Source organism: Pavona decussata, unplaced genomic scaffold, assembly GCF_977016875.1.
Source record: "Pavona decussata unplaced genomic scaffold, jaPavDecu1.1 SCAFFOLD_11, whole genome shotgun sequence".
NCBI lineage: Eukaryota > Metazoa > Cnidaria > Anthozoa > Scleractinia > Agariciidae > Pavona > Pavona decussata.
Window position 1 is genome coordinate 4661238 of NW_028145434.1, and position 24186 is coordinate 4685423.

Here is a 24186-nt window from a genome sequence, read left to right on the forward strand (position 1 = left end):
GTTCTTTTTCTTTTTGCAACACAGGAAAATAAATTTTAATATCGTTATTACATGGCTCTCATTCTAATTTAAATTGAAAATTTAGTTTAAAATAAAATGAAATAAATAAACAAACATTTTTTTTTTAAGTTTCCCGTTGCAAGAATGTTATTGTGCATGTTATCTTTACACAAGGGAGAAAGGTGACAATCGGGCTATTGTTATACCTTCCTATTCGTCCGTCCCTCACCCTGCCGTCTCTTGAGTAATTAGGCCGGCTACGCACCTGGCGATTTTATGCGCCTATCGCGGCGAATTTGATCGCCAGAGAAAATCGCGAGCGATTTTTTTGCCAACTTTTGATATGGACACACCTGGCCATTATTTTCGCTGATCGCGACGATATGGCACTTCATCCATATTTCCGGGCTTCATCGAGAAGCGTTTTGAAAAGTCATGTGATAAAATCTCAGCACCGATTAGTCGATTTTACTGGCGATTCCGTCGATGAGCGTAGAAAATCACGGGGACGGGCACACTTGGCGAATGCCGGCGAATTTAATCGCCGACATCTGACATGCCAGATTGCAGCGATTGGTGAAAATCGCAATCGCTGCACCGGGCACACCTGGCGATTTTCGCTGATCGCGGCATTCGACGTATAAAATCGCCAAGTGTGTCTTTAGGCATCCACACTTTCTCGTTACTGCAAAGTTGGCTACCGTAAATTGAAGAGAGCGCAAATGGGAGTTACAATAGGAGAAGACAAGGTGTAAACACAAACCAAGTCTTAATGGCAAGACAACTTCACTATGTTATGTTATATGCAACTGACCCGGGGAAAAAGTGGACAATGTAAAGGACAATAGAAAAGTGCACAATGCATCATTGGCCAGAAAAATATTTTAAGATAGTTCGAACATTACGACCCACACATCCCATGACGTGTTACTGTCTTAGTGTGGGCAGTTTAATCAGATTTAGCGAGGTAAATTGTCGAAACTAATGGGAAACAAACTGAAGAGAACTGAAATATTGTACAGCATATACGATATTTTACATGTGATATTTCGACATAAGAAGTCTGCTCCTGTAGACTGTAGTCTACCATGTGATGAAATACCTTGAGGCCACCAATGTTTGGTTAGCATACACGCTTGAACGAATTTGATTGACAGTACAAGGATGAGTTAAAATAGTTCAGCCACACCTTTGAGCACCCTAGTGCTCTGACACTATCAAGGTTTCCTTTGACCTGCTGAAAGCAGTTGGAACTTGAAGCGAATATTTAACTCGATATAAGTAACATGATAGGCTGGTCAACGGCGTTTCTTCTGTCTCTTCTTGTGCTGCACCGGTTATCATTTGCCGGGGCATCGCACTTCCGGCATGGAAGCATTTCGTTTGCGCCAACGGACTCATATAGCAACACGGTAAGGTAGTTAACAAACTCGCAAGCGATCAATTCATGGGAATCAATCATACGGTTAGTCAATTGAATATAACAGCATTTAACTGTAACTGAATGGGTGTGCAGTCTCGATACCAATGAATTTTTACAAAGTTAATGGGTTTTTTACACTGATACGAAATTTCCGTTCCAAAGACATCGCAAGTAAATTGACTAAGCCTATACAAAGGGGTTAGAATGCAATATTTATATAAAGAAATAATCAATCACTTTCAAAATTTAGGTTAACACCTCAATCCCTAAATCTAAAGAATGAACCCATCTCTAACCTTCTTAAAGCTGAAAGTACTAATTCTTTTGTCCGATGCTGTCCGCGCTGTTTAAGATTTTCGTACACACTTAATGACTTGTGTCCTGCTTGTTGTACATGTTATACTTTTGTCTAAATACTGATGCCAAGGGATCAATGTAAGCTTAAAATTAGCCACTCATTTCTTTTTTAGACTAAACCAAGACAAAACCCTGTTTAGGTTAAGCAAGAAAAGGCTTCAATTACTCCCAATTTGCCATCATTCACTGGCAAACTACGATTGTGCACTGAGAAGCTACTTAGAACATCTTACAAGCACGTTAATGTCTTGCACCGCTTCTTTACGTAAAATGCACAGATAGACAGCTACTTTCTCCAATATTGAACTGAACAGACAAGATTCGTTCAGAGTAACGGGAAACATTCCTCGGTTGTCAAGAAGCAGCATATGCCGTAGATGTTGTTGCATATATATCTAGTAACATTGTTGGAAAGTTTAAGTTTAGTGTTGTCGTCTGTTATTTAACGCTAGTTCTATAATTAGACGGAAAAATAATTCGGAATACAAAGTTTAGATTTCGGGCTCTGGTCTACCTATCTAAATAGACAAGTAGTTCATAGCTTCTTTGGACCTTCTCTGTTCATGTTTTTGTCGCAATCTAAAATCTCTCTAAGTTGCAAATTAGGTTTCTGAATCAATAGAGGCAACCACCTGTATCCATTTCTAAGAAATTAAAAGCCTTCCAGCAAAGATCAATCTTTTCAATCAAAGTCACTAAACAAAGAAACCAGTCAAAACGACGAGAACAAAACAGAGGCTTTATTGTCAACTTAGTCTCCGTTTTAAACGCAATAAAATATCGGGTCTAGTGCTCCTTCCGCGCGAGTGATTAAAGATAAATCAAGTTGCAAAATAAGAAATTATCAAACCAAACAGAGTGCATTGTATTGAATATGTAGCCTTTCTGATAACAGCTTCTATTAGAATTGGTCTTGTAAAAAGAATGAGATCGCCGCTAATCCTTGAACCTCTAAAAAGCATTTTGGCCGAGGCTGAAAACAAGTTAAATGTCGCCGTGGACGTGCTGGACTAAGGAATAATTCGCCCAGATGATTGAGCAGCTGCTAGATCCTCTCTGGTTTCCATGTTAATGCAATGCGATTGTTCCCTTTCTTTTTAGAAAACGTCAGACGTTGGCTGACAATTATTGTCATGGAATCTAATTTCCTTTTAGCAACTACAATTACTTTTCGAGAAAAAGACACATTTTTTGACGATTCTTAGTTAAGTCTCCATGGATAGAGCGAAGCCTTTGTGGTGCCAACTCGTTTAAGAGCGGTTCAAATTGCAGAGCAAGAAAGAAACAGAAAATAGATTTAGAAACATTTAACAAGGTGTCACTCTTATCGCATCCTATAATCTGTTTTCCCTTACTTCTCAATAAGCTCTCTAATTGTCCCTAACGTCATAAATGCCAGGATAGCTTGGGTGCAACAGACTCAAACAGTGGGACAAAGACCACAACCGATACATGTCCGGCGAGATTTTACCTTCGTTGTGTCAGGCAGCCATTTTCTTTTTAGCAAATTAAACTAGGGGTAAAGGACAATTGTCTTTTACATGTGTGGGAGTTCGTTTTTCAATATTATACACAGATATGAGCTTGAGACACCGAATGGATGCATTATACAGTTTGTTTTATAGATTGATATGTGACTAAATTTTATGACGCACTACACGCCAATAAATGTAAGAGCACACTTGACGAACGTGATAGGGTAGATGAAGGAGCGAGACTGATCCCTTTGTTTTCAAGTTATCCCATGGCTGTAAGACTCCTACAATGAAGGATTTTATTGCTTGGATTCTACAAAGAGAAAGCTAGTCATTACGTTTATGGTAATCATGCAGACACCTGACGTTTTTGCTCTTTTTTTGACAATGCCTGTTGGTTTGAGGTAAAAGCAGTGATCGCTTTAGCCATGTTTCAGTAAAGTCAATGACGCGTTATCTAGAATTAAATCTTTTCTATTTTCTTAAATTGTGCTCGCAATGCAAATTTTGTTCAGCCACTTGCGTCCATTTCTAGGAAATGTTTTTTTTTTCCTTTGTTAGAGAGAAATTTAACCGAGGGAAATAATTCATGGATAGCCAATCACAATACATATTCGAAACATTCAATTCAATTAAGCTACTCTCAGTTGAGTTCTTTTTTTTTTTTTTGTATGGCACAGCTGCAGAATAATTAGCTCGCCTTGAACCGAAACAAATAAGTCGTGACTATTGACATGTTGTCCAAGGAATAGCTTAAAAATGTTATAAATGTTTTTAAAAATTTAAAATGTTATATTTAGTGTTAAGTATTGATTGAAGTTTTAACGGTTTCATTTTATCGCATTACTCGAATCAATTCACCTTTAGTTTTGAAATAGGAGAGAATATCTCAACCACTGCAATTTAATGAACTTGACAAAACTATGCTCTTTTGAAGCACAAGTGTCCGGCTGTAGGGATCACAACATGGCGAGCTGGGTACTAAATGTTTTGTCAATTAAACATTCTTTACTCCAGAATTAACATGACGAAGGCACTGTAAAAATCTCGGTCTTTTTAGGTTCAGCCAGAAAAGGCTTTGTTCCCTGACATTAACTAATTAACGACTGCGCATTGAAAATCTAATCAAAAGATCTCACCTGCACGTTACTGCCCCCCCCCCCCCCCCCCTCCGCTTCTTTACAAGGACACAGAACACAGAGAGGAGACAACTTTTGAGACAATTTTAACTTGATATAAACCTGGGCTTCTGAAGCACATGCAGGTTTCAGGCTGTAGGGTTTATAATATGGTTGACTGGCTTCCAGGTGATCTGTGAATTAAACATTCATTAACATGACGTCGATTATGTAAAAATCTCAGCACTCGAAAAAGGCCGCTATATTCTAAGGAGACAATTTGCTCAGATGTCATAAATGGGTTTGATTTTGTCTGGTTTAGACTGTAATTTTTCTGAGTTAATAGGAAATTCACTTAGTTTAATCTCCCCTTTACTCTCATATTCTCCTCAATTAATTTTAAACAACACATGTCAAGTAGCTTTGCCAACTACCGTAAAAATTTTATTGTTTTCGTCGCAAATGAACTTCCTCCAGTATCTTCTAATAGTATAAAATCAAAACAAACCAAAAATAAAACAAAGAAACAATAAAAATCAAACCAAGTATTTCACTACTTGTCCTAAAGGTACACTTAAATTATATATAGTGATCAATTATTGCCAAGACAACCCCATGATCAGTGCGTAGATGCTTTAGATTCCTCAGTAAAATTGGCATACTTTCTTTTCATTGATAAAGATCCTGTAGATCTTTGTACATTTCTTTTATCAACACTATCGCTATAATCGTGGCCATCGTTTGTTTATTGCCGGTTAATAATTATTATTTTATCAGATGCGTGTCACCTTCCGTCTGGCTTTTCGACGATCATACTCGTCTTCATACAACTGTGACCAGGGTATCATTAGCAGTGGCAGGTTACTCGGATCCGGAGATTCTTGGAGCGCACAGTGTGTCGATTATTCCGTATACAACTCCCAGTGCAATGGAAGACGCATCGCAGACACCGGCTTCCGCTGTACCGACTACAGTTCCGTTGAAGATTGGTCCATGGGAGAAAACAACTTTACTTACAACTTCCCTTCCTTCCATAACAAATGGCTTGTGAGGTATGCTATCTAGGTCGCACTTATAAACACAATGCCACTCTTTAAAGCGTTACAAAACAAGATAGCTTTTAAGGGGCAAACAGTGAATGTAAATACTATTGTATCAACACCTCCAACAATCCGAAGCTTACCGCAATTCCTGCTCTGCTGAATGTTTCAAAGTTATAGACCATGCGACCACAAAATTCCAGGTCAAGATAAAAGAAGCGTTACACATCTCCTGGGAGCAACCCTCTTTAAACAAGCAACTATACCACGTTAATTTAACTCTCTCGTTCTAATCAACATGTTCTATTGTATACTTCCTTTGTTACCTTTGGCTATTTTGTTAGATTCCTAATTTATTGCACGTTTGTTATTTATCTTTGTTTAGCATTACATTATAAATTCAAATTAACTTCAAATTACTTCTACTTTCAACCGAAGATGGTCGTTGTATGACCGAAACATGTCTTGTAAACTCAAATGTGTCGTTATTCTCATAAAAATTATTGTAGTAAGGAGTTGCTTGCAACCGCAGTCCGCAGTCCGCAGTCCACGGTAACACATTAGAAAACAAGCCTCCCAGTCCGAAGTCCCACAACAGATATAAGATGATTAATGAACTAAATTTGCTGACACCGCTACCTCAATAGTGAATGTATTACTGACAATGGAGTTAAGACTTCTCTCCCAGCACCCTCCAATACCGTTAATGGATAATAATGAAGGAAAAGTTTGCTTGCTGCCGTGGTCTGCATTTACAGTTAATCGTAAAAATTTGTACTGAATATGTCAATGACCACGTTTGCGTTAGCATTTCAGTTCACTAGCTTGTTTGCTGATCTCTGAACGGCACGTTGTAATAAGACGTGACCCGAAATTAGTATAAAGTTAGAATTCGCGATTTTTAAGGCACCTACATCTAAATCATCAATGTATAGTTAGTTAGACTGAATCTGCAAGAGTCGGACATCTCGAAAAGTCAGTGGTATTCTTGTAAGTAATATAAATACTCCCAGGTTTGCTTCCCACATTTGAAAAAAATAGTTAAATAACGGGTTTATTTGCATCTTAAATTCCTGCTTTCCTTGTTTGTCAGTTACACCAGTTGCTGTTGGATTTACCTTTCCCGTTATTCCAGCGGATCATGGCTTGTTAGTGCGCTCGTTAATCTGACTCGTCGAGCAGACAACGGAAGAATAAACTCTTCCCCAGTATCAAGAAGCCCTGCAATTGTACGCTGGCAACAAGGATGTCCGCAGTATCTTAGAATCCCAATCGAGGATCCAGACGGAGATGTGGTAAAATGCCGCTGGGCAACTTACTCAGAGTCTCGCAAGTACTCCGACAGTTTTCCTTATGGCAACCTTGATGAGGTACACGTTATTGGTCCTTTTACTCTCTTTTCTTGTTTGTTTGTTTTGTTTTGTTTTGTTTTTGTTGTTGCTGTTTTTCTTGTTCTTGTTTTTGAACTATTGATCTCTTTAGCATCCCCAACATCTTTCAAAATGAGTTTTCCTTTGTGAAGTAATTTGATTTGCTTTGGTATTGCAAAAACCTTCCGTCTGGTCAATCTGTTATGTTATGTTATGTTATGTTATGTTATGTTATGTTATGTTATGTTATGTTTTGTTATGTTATGTTATGTTATGTTATGTTATGTTATGTTATGTTATGTTATGTTATGTTATGTTATGTTATGTTATGTTATGTTATGTTATGTTATGTTATGTTATGTTATGTTATGTTATGTTATCTAATCTAATGTCTTGTTAGTTTTCCGGGTGTTAGTTTTTCAGTTTATTTTTTTTGCTTAAATGCGTCTCCATGATCAACGGCACGTTTTTTTTAACTGCTTGAATTTTTTTTTAATTTAGCTTTTATTGACAGTGTAGTTTGCCTATCAACTCTGCGTTATTAAAACAAACGTCATCGTAGTGACCTTCGGTTGTGAAAAAAAAAATGTATTTTACAGTTTGCACGTTAATTGAGGGGAATCAAAACGAGATAGGCTATCTCGTTTTGATTCCCCTCAATTTGCCACTATGAATATGTGTCGCCACTACTTTATAAAGAAACTCCCTTATCACATAATTATGTCCATTTAACAAATCCACAGCAGTTGTTACAAGCAAGAGACGCCATTTTATGGTCTAAAAGACTATAGATCATAGAAAAAATGCCTTGATTTTCTTTTCAGTTGTCTTTTACAATACACCAGCAAAAAAGTACTAGGAGAATTGGCTTTATTTTCCGTTGAGAAAGTGCGCGTGACATCTGACGTCATTTTTTATTAACAGTCTGTACTCTTATACTGAGACAATAGCTACGAGTCTATCAGCACGCAGGAATTTCGATAGTTATTGTAAAATAATCACTTTATTTATCTTCTGTTTCAGAGAACCTGTTTACTTTCGTATAATGGCAGCAGTGGAACGACCGGCACTTTCGCAGTAACCCTTACGTTAGAAGACTTTCCAGCTGGAACCACTGATTTTAGCAGCACTAGTCCATTCAGTAGTGTGGGGCTCCAGTTTCTTGTCATAATTAGTGGTCGATCTGGTTCATGTAGTAATAAACCCGTATTTACAGCGTCTTCCCCAAAGGACGGCGAATGCTCCGAGGTTCAGATTGGTTCAGCATACAAAACGGTCATTGAAGTCAAACTTGCAGACTTCTCAAAATAGTATGTATTTCAATCATATTTTATGTTTAAAGAGTCTCTGTCAACCAGTGCGCTTTGCGGGCGTTGAGTCGTGTGGCGGCCATTTTAGCTTATATCGAAATTTTAGTTCATATTTTTTTTTATTTACATTTAGGGATATTTTCGTTCAAGATGTCGTAAATAAATTTATCTAGTTCTCTACTCACCACCCGGTTTAGTGGGACCAAAATTGGCTGACTTGTCGCTGAATAAGTTGAAGCAGCTTGTAATCTTCGAGTTGCAATTGCAACCGGAGAGCCATAATAATTTTTCACCATCTCTTCCACTGCTGAATCCTCCATTTCTACTTCACGACTTAGGTCCACCATCTTTGAAAGTGTACTCAACTGATCCTTTGACAAGAAGAATTTCGAGAGCTTTCAAACATGGCTACCGCACCGAGGAAGCCCTGGCGTAAACAATAACACGCGCGCAAAGGCCTATGTTTGAAAGAGACTCTTTAAGTCGTAAAGTGACTGTTAACTTATCAGAATTCCTTTGAACGCAACCCCTTTCATTAAAAAAAAAAAAAAAAACAGCCTAATTCATTTGTAATATTCATGGAAAAATAAACTCATTCTTACCAGGGACTGTTATTTGTGTTGTCCCTGTAGTACTGTTGATTGACATCCACAGATCGATCAAATTGTCTAGTGTCGTTTAGCTAAGATTCCCTCGTTGAAAGAGGATCTAATATGCCAGACGCTGTCAATGGCGAAATGACATCTTTGTGCTTTAAGGATTTGCCTACTCTAAAGTTTTGTTCAACCTCAGATTTTACAGGCTTCCTCGATTATGGAAAACTAGTCGCACGTTTTCTTCACAAAAGAGCTCTTGCAACTGAACTACCTTGGTAATTAATACCCTAACTGTTCCTATACGTAAAAGGATGACAAGGAAATTTGCGGCAAATTACGGTGGAAAGGTGAAAGGAATGGTTTCAATAAAATTGAATGATAAAAAATGTCAATATGGCGAGCCAAAAACGTTCATTTAAAGTGTATACTTTTATTAGAAATCATTGGATAAATTTGTTATTGTGACTATCCAGATGCTTCTACATTTTTGATAATTTCAGCATTGTAGAGATAGTGACCTCGTCTCCTTCCGGGATGCAATTAACTTCTCTTCAATTCCGTGGAGGAGTCTACTACAAAAATGTGACGTGGTATCCCAGCCAGTATCAAGTCGGACAACAGTTGTTCTGCTTCAAGGCGTTGGACTCGCAAAAGTAAGCAACGTCAGTAATCTAACTCATACAGTCAAGCATGCTTACGTCAGACGCTTTGCATGTGAAGGTTTTCAAACTAATTGAACAAAACAAAAAGAATGAATCGAATTTATCGTTTGGCCGTGCGCACTATTTTCTATTGTTGCAAAATTTTATTCGAACACAAAAAAATCGGGCCTACTTTCTTTTGACCGTTTTTGCTGTGTTTTTCTCTCTTTTTACAGTATGGAAAGTGAGTACCGATGCGTCACCATTCTCGTAGGACTAAGTAAGTACACTTCTATGAAGCTTGCAGAATATTTTACAGTGAAACGAAAAATGAAAAGCTATTTTAAACAAAAATCGATTTTTTCGTTATTCATGAACCTGATCATTACAAGATTAGCCCTACTAAACGCAAATACTGTTTTCTAGGTAATACACCCCGTGTCATCATGGGAAGCCAAATACCGAGGAACCCCGTCAGTACAAGTGGACCAGGCTTCATATTTTGTAGCATAAAGTTCGACCGCGTGGTAAGAATAAAAAATTACATTGGGTCGCTAGGTATAGAATCTCCACCCTCTTTCTATATTTTCCTCATTCCCAAAGTAACCGCCACCCACAAGATAAAATATTATAAATTAGGAAGTAAAAATGCGATTAACCAAATTTGAAACTAATTACATAGAAACATATCGAAAATGCATAAAAAGAATCTACATTATATCAAAGTCATGTATCACTTTAGGTTGACCTTTGAAAAGTTTAGAGAACACACCACCCGAAAATAGGAGACTTGGCTGTTCCATGAAGCACTACAACAGTTTAGATAAAACTCTCTTTCGTAAAGTTGGTCCAAGTAAATGGGATGGAATTTTTTTTCCACGGGATCTCTATGAAAATAATGAATTGTATGGCAATGGTTGATAAGTCAAATTAAATTTCATTATTTTTATAGATAAAAAAGCCCAGAACTTCTTCCTACATCCGACTCGTCCTTCTACCCAGTGGTAGCACCTTTTACAAGGTGGACATACTCTCTCAGTATGTCAGAATTCTCAGCGATCATACTACCCTGCAGTTCGCAATGCCCAATGCAGTGTTGAGTATGAATGGTTCCTACGCCATCTTGATAGATCAGGGTGCCGTGGTTGGACAGGGATGTTCTTTTGACGGACCTCCAACACCCGGGATTACTTCTTCCAGTGACTGGTATTTCAGTGTTGATGGCATTTGCCCTGTTGGTTATTACCTTGCCCCTCCGGCTTTTACTTACTGTGTAGGTAAGTATGATGGAAAATATTGTCGCGGTTATTTGAACCTATTTTAGAACACAGACAATCATTCGTGATTATCAACGGAAACCTTGCGCCAAAATGACGTTTAAACACTTTACATTTATTATTAAGGATCTAAACTAATATCGTTCCGGGTTCAATGCAAAAACGCGTATACTTTCTGGTAGTACATAAAAAAAAACATCTCACAAGGCTTCCTTTGGCTCCCTTTAAGTTGAAATAGATCCTCTTAAAAAGTGTATTCTTAATAGTTCCAAAGAGTACAGTAACAGTTTCTCTAGCTCAAAATGTATCCATAGTTCATGAGCATAACATCCTACAAATCCATAACGTCTAGTACGCCAGCCGTAAATGCGGGCATGGCCCTTGGCTGTTTGTCTGTGCCGTGAATGTCTGTAAATTAAAAAAATGTGGCCACGGTAAAAAAAAAACTCCGTTAATATCTTTAAACTCTGGTTTTAATATTTCAGAGATATGCTTGGATAAGTAGATTTCTTTATTTAGAGAACGATGCAATATTTGCTTTTCGTAGAAACAGTTACATCCGATTGGCTATCGAAGGAAAAAAACTTCTCATCGTTAATAGAATTACATGTCATTTTAATTGTTCCAGGTTGTATTGCTGTCGATTTATTTTCTATTTCTTCAGCAAGTTAACCGGTAAATCTGGCACATCGTTAATTAAGATATTTTAAAATATGACTTATTTTAAATCAAGGGATGTAAATATCTGTTTGTTATTGAAGCCAAGTCGCTCGTGTGTGACACAGATCTATTAGGGAGCGAGTGAGGTTGAATTTTGTTGTACCCGTATAGAAAATATTTAACATCTATATATTTTTTAAAACGTTTTAAGGGTTAAAAGTAGTTTAAAGATTTTTTATACACATTTTGGTTGAGGAGATAATTTATTCTTTTAGCCTTGTTACGTAGAGTTGTAGATTTCAATGGCGTTGAATTATAATTTTGTCAAACTTTGATCGGCATCATGCAAAAGTGCTGCTAGATCCTAAAGATTTAAAACCTGCCACCTAAAAGTCAATTATTGAACTTTCTTTTATCTTAGTATAAGAGCATTTGAGTCACTACCGACGTCAGCTTTTTTTCTCGATTTATTAATGTTTAGACTTTTGCTTGATAGAGAAAAGTGCGTCTACTTCATCCGAGCTTAATTCGTTCACACACGAGAATAGATAAGGAAGATTCACAGCTATGTAAATGTCTGTGTAGCGAGAAGCTTACAGTCAACCCAGGTCACGCGTGAACGGTATTTTCGAAATTTGAACGGAGTTTTGAAATTTACATGTCAGTTTTGAACATCGCCAACGAGATTTCGGAGTTCCCGCATAAATTTCCCTAGCTTATTGACAGGATAAAGCTATGCATTTTTCTTTACATTGCAAAATTGAATATTTCAAGAATAACAATTGTTTCTCAAGTATTTTGAATCTTTTTTTTCAGTTAATGCGTCTTTTTCGGAACGATTTTTAGAGAAATGTCCAACATTCCATTCACACGTCGGACATTACAAAGAGAAATTCGAATGTTCATTTCATTCTTGGAAATTCTGTTCACGCGTGACCTGGGTTGACTGTAAAAGTCTAAAGATTCGAGTTCTCGCGTTGTGAAATCTGAGCTTCCGGTAGGGTGACCGTTTTTCGTGGTTTTCTGCCGTTGTATAGAATATTAGCAAAAACAATTAATCTTATATCTTTTACTTACTTACCTAGGCCTTAAAACTGACAAAGTATGAGCGAAATCGATTTTTTTGACCGTGGCCACGATTTCTTTGATTGTTACTGACGATTACTCTTAATTTGATTGTTTATCGTTTTTCTTACTATTTTGCAGTGACTATACAAGGATTAGTACGTTTATTTCATGAAGCCCAGGAGCGATTTTTCCCGTTCAATAGTCACCACTCAGCATTAGATTAGTCTTCGTTTCTCTCCTCGCACATATAAAATATTCTCAGACCACTTGCATCCAGAAAAGGGATAAAAATCAAAGACAATTTTTTCCCCATCGCCGAACATCTTAGCTCTTAAAAAAAAAAAAAAACTTTCAGATACTTCTTCTAAATATAGCCTGATTATTTTTTCTTGAAGTTTGTCTGTTTTCGAGTCTGAATATTTCACGATCCTATGACATATTTCTCTCCATTTTCTTCTGTTTTCGTTTTCTAGGAGCCTTGCAATGTTTGTGTATTTAAGTTTTGATAAAACAGTATTTATAGGCTTTTGTTATTATTTTCAATAGCAGCTGTGCTTCTCTGTATATGGTGTATAGAACAAAGCCTCTTATTTTAATTGTTGACGGCCTTTTTCAATTTATTTTCCAGACATCAACGAGTGTGGTTCGCTCTCGAGATCGAAACGCAGTCATTATTACTATTGGTGGGGTTACAGTAGTTCCCCTGCACCTTCTTTAACAGTATCGCAGTCTTATGGTGAGTTAGATTGTTCTAGAGTATGAAACAAAAATTACGTGCTATCAAGAACTACAGTTCATTTATTAGTTGACTGCGTCATCAGAAAAGAGAGTTTCTTTACGAAAAATTCAAATAAGGGAAACAATAGAAAATAAATGTATAAGACTGATGTTTGTTTGTTGTTAATGTTCCTTCCACAACATTAATTCAGTTAACCACGTGTTCTTCTGTAAACGACGAAAATGATACCGGTTGAGGCCGATTGAGATGAAACTCTCTCCTGTAGATGATTTATGAGCTCAGTTAATAAATGTGACAGGTGTGTGTAGGTGGAAGCGCGCAGGTATTGCCACCTCGCGGTCTTGGGAAACAAGGACTTAGCATGAGTCTTTTCTATAAAATCTTAAGCCAGTATCCATGACATTAATTCATTCTAATGAATTTTTAATAACATTGACATGAGTTTGTGATCGCTGTTAGCAAGAATGCTGCTAGAGGGATGATTAAATTTTCATTTTCTTTATTTTCAGGGATATCTCCAACGGCGAGTTCTTCGTACGTACCTTTCTCTGTGATGTATCCTGGTAAGTAGGGAGATGTACCTCCTGTAAATGTAAAACACAAGTATAATAAAAGGCTGCTCAGAAATATGATGAGTTTCTATCTCGTTACTGCTGTGAATTTGAGAGATCATTGAGAGTGGAGAGATTTCTTTACTGCTCTGCCGGAAACGGTTTCTGTGGTGTTGCCGAATGTTTTTATTAATATTACGTCTAGTATTCAATTGTGTGTGATAAATATGGCCCTGTTTGTAGTAATGTATATGTACGGTTTTAGGAGAAACCTTTCTCGTTAATTCGATTACCGCTTCAAAAAATTAGATCATACAGATAGAGAGTCGTTTGGTAACTTTTTTCAGTTTTCGAGAAGTTGCGTTTTGAAATTGCCCGAAATGATCATTTCACCGAAGTAGGAGTTGTATTTAACGTACTCATAAAAAATACTCGAATGCCCTTGCGCTATTAAACACCACGAGAAACAACAAATCAGATAAAACTGGCCCCAAGAAGAAACGTTCAGATGAGCGTTCATATAAGACAGAAAACACCTGGATACGAGTGTAATGCAAATAAAGTCAATTACTTAATGAGGGTTTGATTGTGGTTAGTATAGAAACCGTCTTACGAATGAAGGTCGCTTGTCTTGATCAACACGTTAATTACACGCTACGTTTAGCATTTTTTTATGCACCGCTACATTTCAGTCACCTCATACTGTAATTGCAATATTTTCACTACTGTTGAATTCTTGTTTACAGGATCCTGTTCAAGTTACATTCATCTCACGTATTCCTATAACTATAGATACTTCCGAAGTCCTAACTATCCCAGCTGTTACCCAAATAACAAGGACTGTACATGGTTGATAGAGACTAATGCTTATAACTACATATACCTGGCAATTTCTTCATTGAACCTGGAATATGGTGGCAGCAACTGTCCAAATGACTACTTGGAGATACGTGATGGCAACAGTCTCTCAAGTCCCTTGATAACAAAGATGTGCGGGTCTCGGGGATATTCGAGCTTCTATAGCAGTGGCAGGTTTCTTCTTGTGCGTTTTGTTTCAGATGGCTATTTACAGATGCCTGGCTTTCCAGCGTATTGCTCTGCTACAAATTATAGTAAGAAAAAAATAATTTTTCCTCTTGATGAGCATGTTAAAGTAACTGTCAAATTCTGCTGCCAACTCGTAACGAGTCCTGAATATATACGCATTAAGAGCGAGGCCAATATCCAGACATCATGACCTAACAACAAGTTTGGTCAAAAACGTATTTATCATTTAACTTTACCTTCAAGTTAAAACTACAAAAAAACAAAAAACAAAAGACAAAACAAAACAAACAAAAAAAAAAAAAAACAAAATCGTAGCTGTTCTGCTCGGACAGAAGTTCAGTTTACAGCCGACTGGTGCAAGTTATCAGTGTATTTTTAGTTAAGCATTTTATTATGGAAAACCGGGATTCCTAAATCGTCTTAAAGGTCTCCTTTTAAAATGGCTTAGGGGACCGGAAGTAAACAAATATTGAGTACGCAAAATTTATATTTTCGCAAGTGCGGGAAGATTATAATAATCCGACAAACTCGCCATTTTATAGGTGATCGAGCGGTCGCGTAAATCATAACGTTTTGGGAAAATTTTCGGCCTGCAATCAAGAATACTTGAACGAAATAATACAATTTGGAAACATATGCACATAAACCCGAAAAATAGATCGGGTATATTAGAAACTACGAAAATTTTTTGAGAAAAAAAAAATTTTCTCAAATATTTTTTGTTTACTACAAGCAAAACATGGGTAAATTATAAATGTGAGCTTCTTCTAAGAACTTGAGAAAAACTTTTCTAAACTGCACTAATGAAAATTAACGGAGGTGTCACAGCCGTAGTATAGAGGGGTAGGTGAAGCGAGGGTGGGTATTTTGTAAGAGAGTCTCATTGTAAGGGATGAAGATACAAGCTTTTTTAACTTTTATTTATTTATTTATCTTGTTTAAAACTACAATTTTAACTTTCCCATTCCAATACGTTCAGATAGGTTTGGTTTTATTATTAGAATTCTCTTTATAATTTGTCTTACTCTGTTCAGGAGGCAGCAATTGGATACCTTCACAGCAACTCTCCAGCTCAGCGACAGTTTGCCTTCCTTCGCAAACAGTGTCAGCGTCGATCTCCGCAACATCATGTAAGTAAATTGTAATTCGTAATTAATTTTGTTTCTAAGGAGAAGCCGAGTTCAAGGTCAGTTAATTCACCATTTAAGAGTTACCATCCCTAAGAACTTTCCATTATTATTATTATTTTTTTTTTTATTGGAAAAATAAAACAGTTCTAAGTGATAACTCTTACATCAACTTCTCTTGGAAATTAGGTAACAAATATGAAATGCAAATGGAGAAATTTAATTTTCTTTTAACTTAGTGATTCGAACTTTTCGCACCCCGGGCTGTGGTCGAAGATCGTGAATTTTGCAAGAATTGCCGTTGTTAGCTCTGGAGAATACAAATCATTCAAAATCTCCTAATTCGCTAGTTATAAACGATGGAAATATACCATCACATTTATTTCATAAAAGCATAATCATTTCCCTTACCCTCGTAAACAACGTCGTCATAGTCAACTTTTTTTTTTCAATTTAGTTTGAGTATAAGCTATATAATTTTATCTAAGGCGGTTACAGACGTTCTGTTTTATTTTCTGGGCTCGAAGATAAGATTTTGCATCCGAGAAAAATATCCAGGGACAAAACCTAAGGGAGTGTTCATTATTTATGAGGATGGGGGGGGGGGGGGGCTGGCAAATGGGAGAGGGGGGGGGGGCAAGCGACGTTTACTCCCCTATTTAGGGGGGGGGGGTCAGAAAGGTTTTACTCTAAATCTGGGGAAGAGGGGGGGGGGGGGGGGGGGGACAAGAAAGTTTGAAGGTTGATATCATTAGTTTGGGTTTTTAAAATTCTTCCAGAACCACATGACATTTAATGTACTTGTACCACAGTATATCAAACCATAATCTCACACCAATAGTTTACACAGCAAATGGGTTCCATTCAATGGATTTGCTAGTTAGATATGTTTGGATTTCACTGGCTGCACCAACAGATAGGCCGCTCTCAGAAATAAGTTGATCTAGGCCTTTCACTAGAATGGTTGGGTGAAGGCTGTCAGTGTTTTGCAGGTAGATCATGTCATCTGACAGTGGCAATATAACTTCTTCTGCACTTTGCCCAGTCAAGGACTCCACAACTGCAGCTTGGCACAGTCTTTTTCTCTTTTCTTTCCTCTGTTTTGCCTTTCTCTTGGCCCCACTCCACTTTTTTTTTTTTTTGAATGTTTGCCAGTTGCACAAACACCCACCGTCGTTGAGGGGGGTACGAAAAGTTCCAAACGTTCCGTTTCCCCATTTGCCAGCCCCCCCTCTCCCCCCTCCCCATAAATAATGACCACTCCCTAAATGTAGATAAGATATATTATTCAATGACCTGTACTTTATATGTGTCAAGAGATATAAAAATTTACTATTTATTAAGTCATTGGTTTTTACTCTTTTCATCAACTTAAAGCAACTACATCATCAACTCAACAGTCGGCTTCAAATTCGCGGTCTATCTCAAGCTCTGGTAAGCGTGAGTAGCAACCTTCCATTACTTTTTTCACATACCTCTATATATCATGCCCATGCGAAACGATGAAGTATCAATACTTGACATGGTAATAATGGGGTTGACAGGCCTGCGCGACTCTCACGTGCGTGTTTTAGCCTTTAAATCAGAGTTTTGCCCTCGCGGGTATATCTTTTAGAGAACACCCTTTTCGCTATGAAAAGAGCGGTGTCCCCTGTAAATTTTCTTTTGGCGCTGGATTTTCTTCTTATTAAATGGCATTTATGATTTGGAGGATTTGCGCGATAGACACTGAACAAAGCCATGTGCTTAACTGTCGCATGATGTTTTGTATTTTGATCTCAAAGGTCATTTTGACCTCTTGTTGTTTGTGTTTAGCGACTGTCGTTCTTATGCCGTTTGTGGCATTTAGTTTAGGCTTGGTATGGCTCATTTCAGTGCGTCTGGTGACAGTATAGCCTCTCTTTTTATCGTTGAAAGGACAGGATTTGAACCGCGTAATAACTATACATTATCTTGCACCTTTGTCAGATTGCCGGGCCCGGCTATTTGCTTTCGTTGCAAGATGTTGTGCTTCTTGTCACGGTTATTTGTCTCTTGATCCTTTCCTTAGGATTGTAGCTTCTTTCAAAGCTATGCAATGCGTTAAATTGAGGGCTAAAGGCCGCTTTAGTTAAGGTTGTGTTTTTGTCATCGCTCCGCTCCGCTCTGTAACTGTGAGGTTTGTGTTGGCGGAGCTTAGTATTTTCCTCCTGTGTTTGTATTACGTGCTCTGGCCAGGGGCTGCTTCGAGTCCTTCGGCCGTTAGTAAATTCTGTGGCATTTAAGGCAATGGTCAGGCAAGACCGCGGTTTCGATCCTAATCTTGTGGATCTCTTCAGTTGCCGATTCTTTAGAAATGATAGAGATGAGTTCTCGGTATCATTCCAAAATACACGCTCTGTTTTCGAAATTTATACCCACGATTTCGGATCGAAAATTCTGCAATTTCATTGGCTCATTGCTTTTAGCCAATCTGGTAGCTGTGATTTAGATCCACGGTAGGGCTAAGCTTGACGCTGTGTTTTCTATGATGGCTAAAACGTTACGTTTTGTACATGAACTGCCAATTATTATACGGATAAGTGATTCCGTAGAAATGTGCATATGTTTTGCAGCTTATAGCTCGCTATTGAGGCTGTATAATGCTGTGTAGACCGCGAAAAATGCGTTTTTCGTCTTTGGTTTTGCGGAGTTCATGTACATTGTGTCTTACCGCAGAGGTTGAACTTTCACGACTTGAAACGGGGCCTGTCTGATAGCAATCAACATGGTAATAATGGGGTTGACAGGCCTGCGCGACTCTCTCGTCCGTGTTTTCGCCTTTAAATCTGAGTTTTGCCCTCACGGGTATATTTTTTAGAGAACACCCTTTTCGCTATGAAAAGAGCGGTGTCCCCGTAAATTTTCTTTTGGCACTGGATTTTCTTCTTATTAAATGGCGTTTACGATTTGGAGGATTTGCTCGATAGCCACTGAACAAAGCCATGTGTTTAACTGTCGCATGTTTTGTACCTTATGCCGTTTGTGGCATTTAGTTTACAAACGGCATAAGAACGACAGTCGCTAAACACAAACAACAAGAGGTCAAAATGACCTTTGAGATCAAAATACAAAACATGCAATACAAAACAAAGGTGCAAGATAATGTATAGTTATTACGCGGTTCAAATCCTGTCCTTTCAACGATAAAAAGAGAGGCTATGCTGTCACCAGACGCACTGAAATGAGCCATACTAAGCCTAAACTAAATGCCACAAACGGCATAAGAACGACAGTCGCTAAACACAAACAACAAGAGGTCAAAATGACCTTTGAGATCAAAATACAAAACATCATGCGACAGTTAAGCACATGGCTTTGTTCAGTGTCTATCGCGCAAATCCTCCAAATCATAAATGCCATTTAATAAGAAGAAAATCCAGCGCCAAAAGAAAATTTACAGGGGACACCGCTCTTTTCATAGCGAAAAGGGTGTTCTCTAAAAGATATATCCGTGAGAGCAAAACTCTGATTTAAAAGCTAAAACACGCACGTGAGAGTCGCGCAGGCCTGTCAACCCCATTATTACCATGTTAAAAAGCGTTTTATTGCATCAAATGAAACTAGATAATTCCCTCTTTTTTCGCATTTTGTTCCACAAATAACAAAAGCAGAGTCATCTTTTAAATACCTGAATTTCTGTATCTGGTCGAAAAATTTAATATTTTTTTCTCTACCCAGTAACAATTATGAAGTTATAAACAAGGTGCGAAGTTATGGTTAAGAGACATTGTATATGAAGCATTGATAAGTTTCCTCTTAGACAATGCTGGTGTCATCAATATCTGCAATGATATGCAATGTCACTTAAGGGTTTATTCCAGATTATGCCAAATTTCGTTGGCCACGTTTCATCAAATGATGCTCTCGAAGGTCGTAGGCAGAGACATAACCAGTTTAAAGTATGTTCATGAACATGTAGATTATAACTGTTGCCTAATAGACCAGTGGCTACAGTCAGTTATTATGAAGAGCTGCGCAAAGGATAGCGAGGACGTTAGGGATAAAACCCATTAGAAACCTCTTTAGAACAACATGGAGTTATTTTATTTCATAACTGACTTATGGTTCTACAGGTTCAACGTTCATGGCAGTAAGTTATTCTAATAAATTTCTGGTAACATTGAGATGAGTGTGTGATCGCTGCTAGCAACAATGCTTTCAGAAGGATGATTAAATTTTTATTTCCATTTTATTGATTTTCAGAAATGTCTCCAACGGCGAGTTCTTCGTACGTACCTTTCTCTGTGATGTTTCCTGGTAAGTAGGGAGATGTACCTCCTGTAAATGTAAATCCCAAGTAAGGCTAATCAGAAATATAATGAGTTTCTATCTCGTTACTGCTGAGAATTTGAGAGATCTTTGAAAGTGGAGAGATTTCTTTACTGCTCTGAAACGGTTTCTGTGGTGTTGAACTTTTTTATTAATATTACGTCAAGTATTTAATTGCATGTGATAAACATGGCTTTGTTTCAAGTAATGTATGTGTATGGCTTTAGGAAGAACCTTTCTCACAAATTCGATTACCACATCAAGAAATTAGATGGTGCAGATAGAGAGTCATATGGTAACTTTTTTCAGTTTTCGAGAAGTTGCTTTTTGTAATGCCCGAAATGATCATATTTACCGAAGTATGAGTTGTATGTTACATACTACAACAACAACAACAACAATTTATTACGAGAAAAGACAGCTGAAAAGACAGATTACAATATTACATACCCACAATAAGCAAATGCTATTCGAGGTGGGTAACACTTACATCAAAAATACTCGAATGCCCTTGCGCTATTAAACACCACGAGAAACAACAAATCAGATAAAATGGGCCCTAAAAAGAAACATTTAGAGGAGCGTTCATATAAGACAGGAAACACTTGAATACGAGTGTAATGCAAATAAATTAAATCACTAACGATGACGTTAATGAGGGTTTGATTGTTGTTGGTATATGAACCTACTTACGAATGAGGGTCGCTTGTCTTAATCAACACGTTAATTACACACTACGTTTAGCCTTTTTTATGCACCGCAACATTTCAGTTATTTTCACTACTGTTAAATTCTTGTTTACAGGATCCTGCAAAAGTTACATTCATCTCACGTATCACAATTACTATAACTCTCGCATTCACCACTTCCAAAGTCCCAACTATCCTGGCTGTTACCCTAATAACAAGGACTGTACGTGGTTGATAGAGACTAATGCTTATAACTACATATACCTGTACATTTATGCATTGAACCTGGAATATGGTGGTAGCAACTGTCCAAATGACTACTTGGAGATACGTAATGGCAGCACCCTTTCAAGTCCCTTGATAACAAAGATGTGTGGGTCTCTGGGATATTCGTACTTCTATAGCAGTGGCAGGTTTCTTCTTGTGCGTTTTGTTTCAGATGGTAATTTACAGATGCCTGGCTTTCGAGTGTATTGCGCTGCTACAAATTATAGTAAGAAAAAAAAAGTTTTCCTCTTGATGAGCATGTTAAAGTAACTGTCAAACTCGTAACGAGTCCTGAATATATACGTGTTGAGGACGAGCCCAACGTCCAGCCATCAAGACCTAACAACAAGTTTGGTCAAAAAAGTATTTATCATTTAACTTTACCTTCAAGTTGAAACTACAAAAAAAACCCAAAGACAAAACAAAAACAAAAACAAAAAAAAAAAAACAAGCAAAAAACAAAACAAAACAAAAAAAAAAATCGTAGCTGTTCTGCTCGGACAGAAGTTCAGCTTACAGCCGACTGGTGCAAGTTATCAGTGTATTTATAGTTAAGCATTTTATTATGGAAAACCGGGATTCCTAAATCGTCTTAAAGGTCTCCTTTTAAAATGGCTTAGGGGACCGGAAGTAAACAAATATTGAGTACGCAAAATTTATATTTTCGCAAGTGTGGAAAGATTATAATAGAATCCGACAAACTCGCCATTTTATAGGTGATCAAGCGGTCGCGTAAATTATAACGTTTTTGGCAAAGCTTTCGGCCTGCAATCAAGAATACTTGAACGAAATAATACAATTTGGAAACATATGCACATAAAATCTGAAAATTAGATCGGGTATATTAGAAAACTAGGAAAATTCTTTAGAAAAAAAATTTTCTCAAATATTTTTTGTTTACTACAAGCAAAACACGGGTCAATTATAAATGTGAGCTTCTTCCAAGAACTTGAGAAAAACTTTTGTAAACTGCACTAATGAAAATTAACGGAGCTATCACAACCGTAGTATAGAGGGGTAGGTGGAGCAAGGGTGGGTATTTTGTGAAAGAGTCTCATTCTAAGGGATGAAGATACATCCTTTTTTTAACTTTTATTTATTTATTTATCTTGTTTCTTAGTAGTCTGCAAATGGAGTTGATCTGATGACGTTGTAATCGCGTCATGATTCCTAAATAGCTGTCTCTTCGATCCAATAACATTAACAAAAAGTCATCGAAATAAATACAATTTTAACTCCCACATCCTCATACTTTCAGATAGGGTCTGATTTTATAATTAGAATTCTCTTTATAATTTGTCTTACTCTGTTCAGGAGGCAGCAATCGGATAGCTTCACAGCAGTTCTCTAGCTCAGCGACAGTTTGCCTTCCTTCGCAAACAGTGTCAGCGTCGATCTCCACAACACCATGTGAGTAAATTGTAATTCGTCATTAATTTTGTTTCTAAGGAGAAGCCGAGCTCAAGGTCAGTTAATTCACCATTTAAGAGTTACTATCCCTAAGACCGTTCCATTTAATTTTTGATTAAAAAAAAAACGGTTTTATCGGATAACTCTTCCATCAACTTCTATTGGAAATTAGGTAACAAATATGAAATGCGAATGGAAAAATTTAATTTTCTTTTAACTTATGCGCCGATCAAATCGAAACTTCAACATCCCCCCCCCCCCCCGGGCAAACCCCGGGCATTTGACTATTCTCTGTGCCCGGGGGTGGGGAATTTGACCTTGCCCGGGTGGGGTGGGGAAAATTGAACCGGAAGTGTCAGGTTTCAAATCGCTTTTTTTTTTTGGGGGGGGGGGGGGGGGGCGCCGAAGTCGCTAACAGCTATAAATACGTGTTTGGACGAGATGGAGGAGTTTAAAGGAAGAGATACAGCATTACAAAAAAAGGGTCTTCAAAAGTAAGATGCTTAAATATTAATTTGTTTTTATAGATGGTATATAAACGATGTAGATTTTTTATACAATGAGTCAAGCTGCGGCTTTGTCCTGCAGTGAATAGTGAAAGAAATAAACACTGTCGAATGAAAAACCGCTTTGGCTTAAGTTGCAGAATATCCTGCCACTCGAACAGCATTCTACGTGGCCGGCTAACTAATTAATATGTATTTCTAGTTCTTTAAACGATGTAGTTTTTTATGCAATCAGTCAAGCTGCACCTTTCTCCCGCATTTGTGTCTACAGAGGTTTTTAGACTAGCCATAAAACAGCAGTGAACAATTGTCGAATGAAAAACCGCTACTTTGGCTTAAACTGCAGAATACCCTGCTACTCGAACAGTCTACATAGCTGGCTAACTCATTTTAAATATGTTATTATGTATTTCTCGTTAAACAACCTTCGCCGTGTTTCGGAGTTAGAGCAGCTTACGCTTGCTGATTGACATTGTCTGACTTAATAAATTCAATTTCCAATCATTAGTTTCAATGTTAAAGTTGTGGTTTTTGTAGTAACTCATGACAGGAGCCGACAACGATTGTTCTTTAGGAGGGGCATTTGAACACCATTTTGGCCCGAGGGGGCGGGAATTTGAACGATCCAATCTTCAAAAGTTCAAATGCCCGGGGTTTGCCCGGGGGGGGGGGGGGGGGATGTTGAAGTTTCGAGTGGATCGGCGCATTAGTGATTCGAACTTTTCGCACCCCGGGCTGTGCTCGAAACCCACTGGCGAGATCTTCAATTGTGTAAGAATTGCAGTTGTTAGTTCTGGAGAATGCAAATCATTCATTATCTCCTAATTCGCTAGTTATGTGAACGATGACCCTTAACAAGTTTTTTTTTTTTTTTTTTTTTTTTTTGGCATTTCGTTTCGGTCCATAAAAACGCAAAAAAAAAAAAAAAAGAACGAGTTGAAGGAACAACGGCACTCTAACAGACCAAAAGACAGAATAAAAATGTCAACATGAAAAATGAAAGCTTGAAGGTCAACAAATTAATGTGGCTTCAGTTTTTAGGTACCATGTATTTCCTACTTTTTCCGGTTCTGGGGCCCGTTTCTCGAAAGTCCCGGTAACTTCCGGGCCCGATAACGTATCGAGGCCGTTATCTGGAAACTTTATCGGGCCCGATGTAGCGTTTCTCGCAGCACCCGTAAACGTTCTCGGTAATTTCCGGGCCCGGTAAAATAGGGGACCGTTA

General features: G+C 37.7%; 1 protein-coding gene across 15 annotated transcripts in view; it reads left to right on the plus strand.

Moving 5' to 3' along the window:
* Positions 1-1206: 1206 nt before the first annotated feature.
* LOC146488332 (scavenger receptor cysteine-rich domain-containing protein DMBT1-like) overlaps positions 1207-24186 on the plus strand; it is a 248755-nt gene continuing 225775 nt past the window's right edge. For 12 of the 15 annotated variants that reach the window (XM_085123618.1, XM_085123588.1, XM_085123638.1 and 9 more), the window contains exons 1-16: positions 1207-1412; positions 5151-5425; positions 6507-6783; positions 7807-8093; positions 9190-9342; positions 9567-9610; positions 9757-9857; positions 10283-10607; positions 12964-13071; positions 13584-13637; positions 14372-14737; positions 15707-15802; positions 17177-17239; positions 20024-20077; positions 20894-21271; positions 22360-22455. In XM_085123618.1, the coding sequence (XP_084979744.1) occupies positions 1287-1412; positions 5151-5425; positions 6507-6783; positions 7807-8093; positions 9190-9342; positions 9567-9610; positions 9757-9857; positions 10283-10607; positions 12964-13071; positions 13584-13637; positions 14372-14737; positions 15707-15802; positions 17177-17239; positions 20024-20077; positions 20894-21271; positions 22360-22455 (2803 nt within the window). In that variant the 5' untranslated portion in view covers positions 1207-1286. The remainder of the gene's footprint in view (positions 1413-5150; positions 5426-6506; positions 6784-7806; positions 8094-9189; positions 9343-9566; positions 9611-9756; positions 9858-10282; positions 10608-12963; positions 13072-13583; positions 13638-14371; positions 14738-15706; positions 15803-17176; positions 17240-20023; positions 20078-20893; positions 21272-22359; positions 22456-24186) is intronic. The other 3 variants (XM_085123594.1, XM_085123653.1, XM_085123663.1) reach the window with 3 other exon arrangements.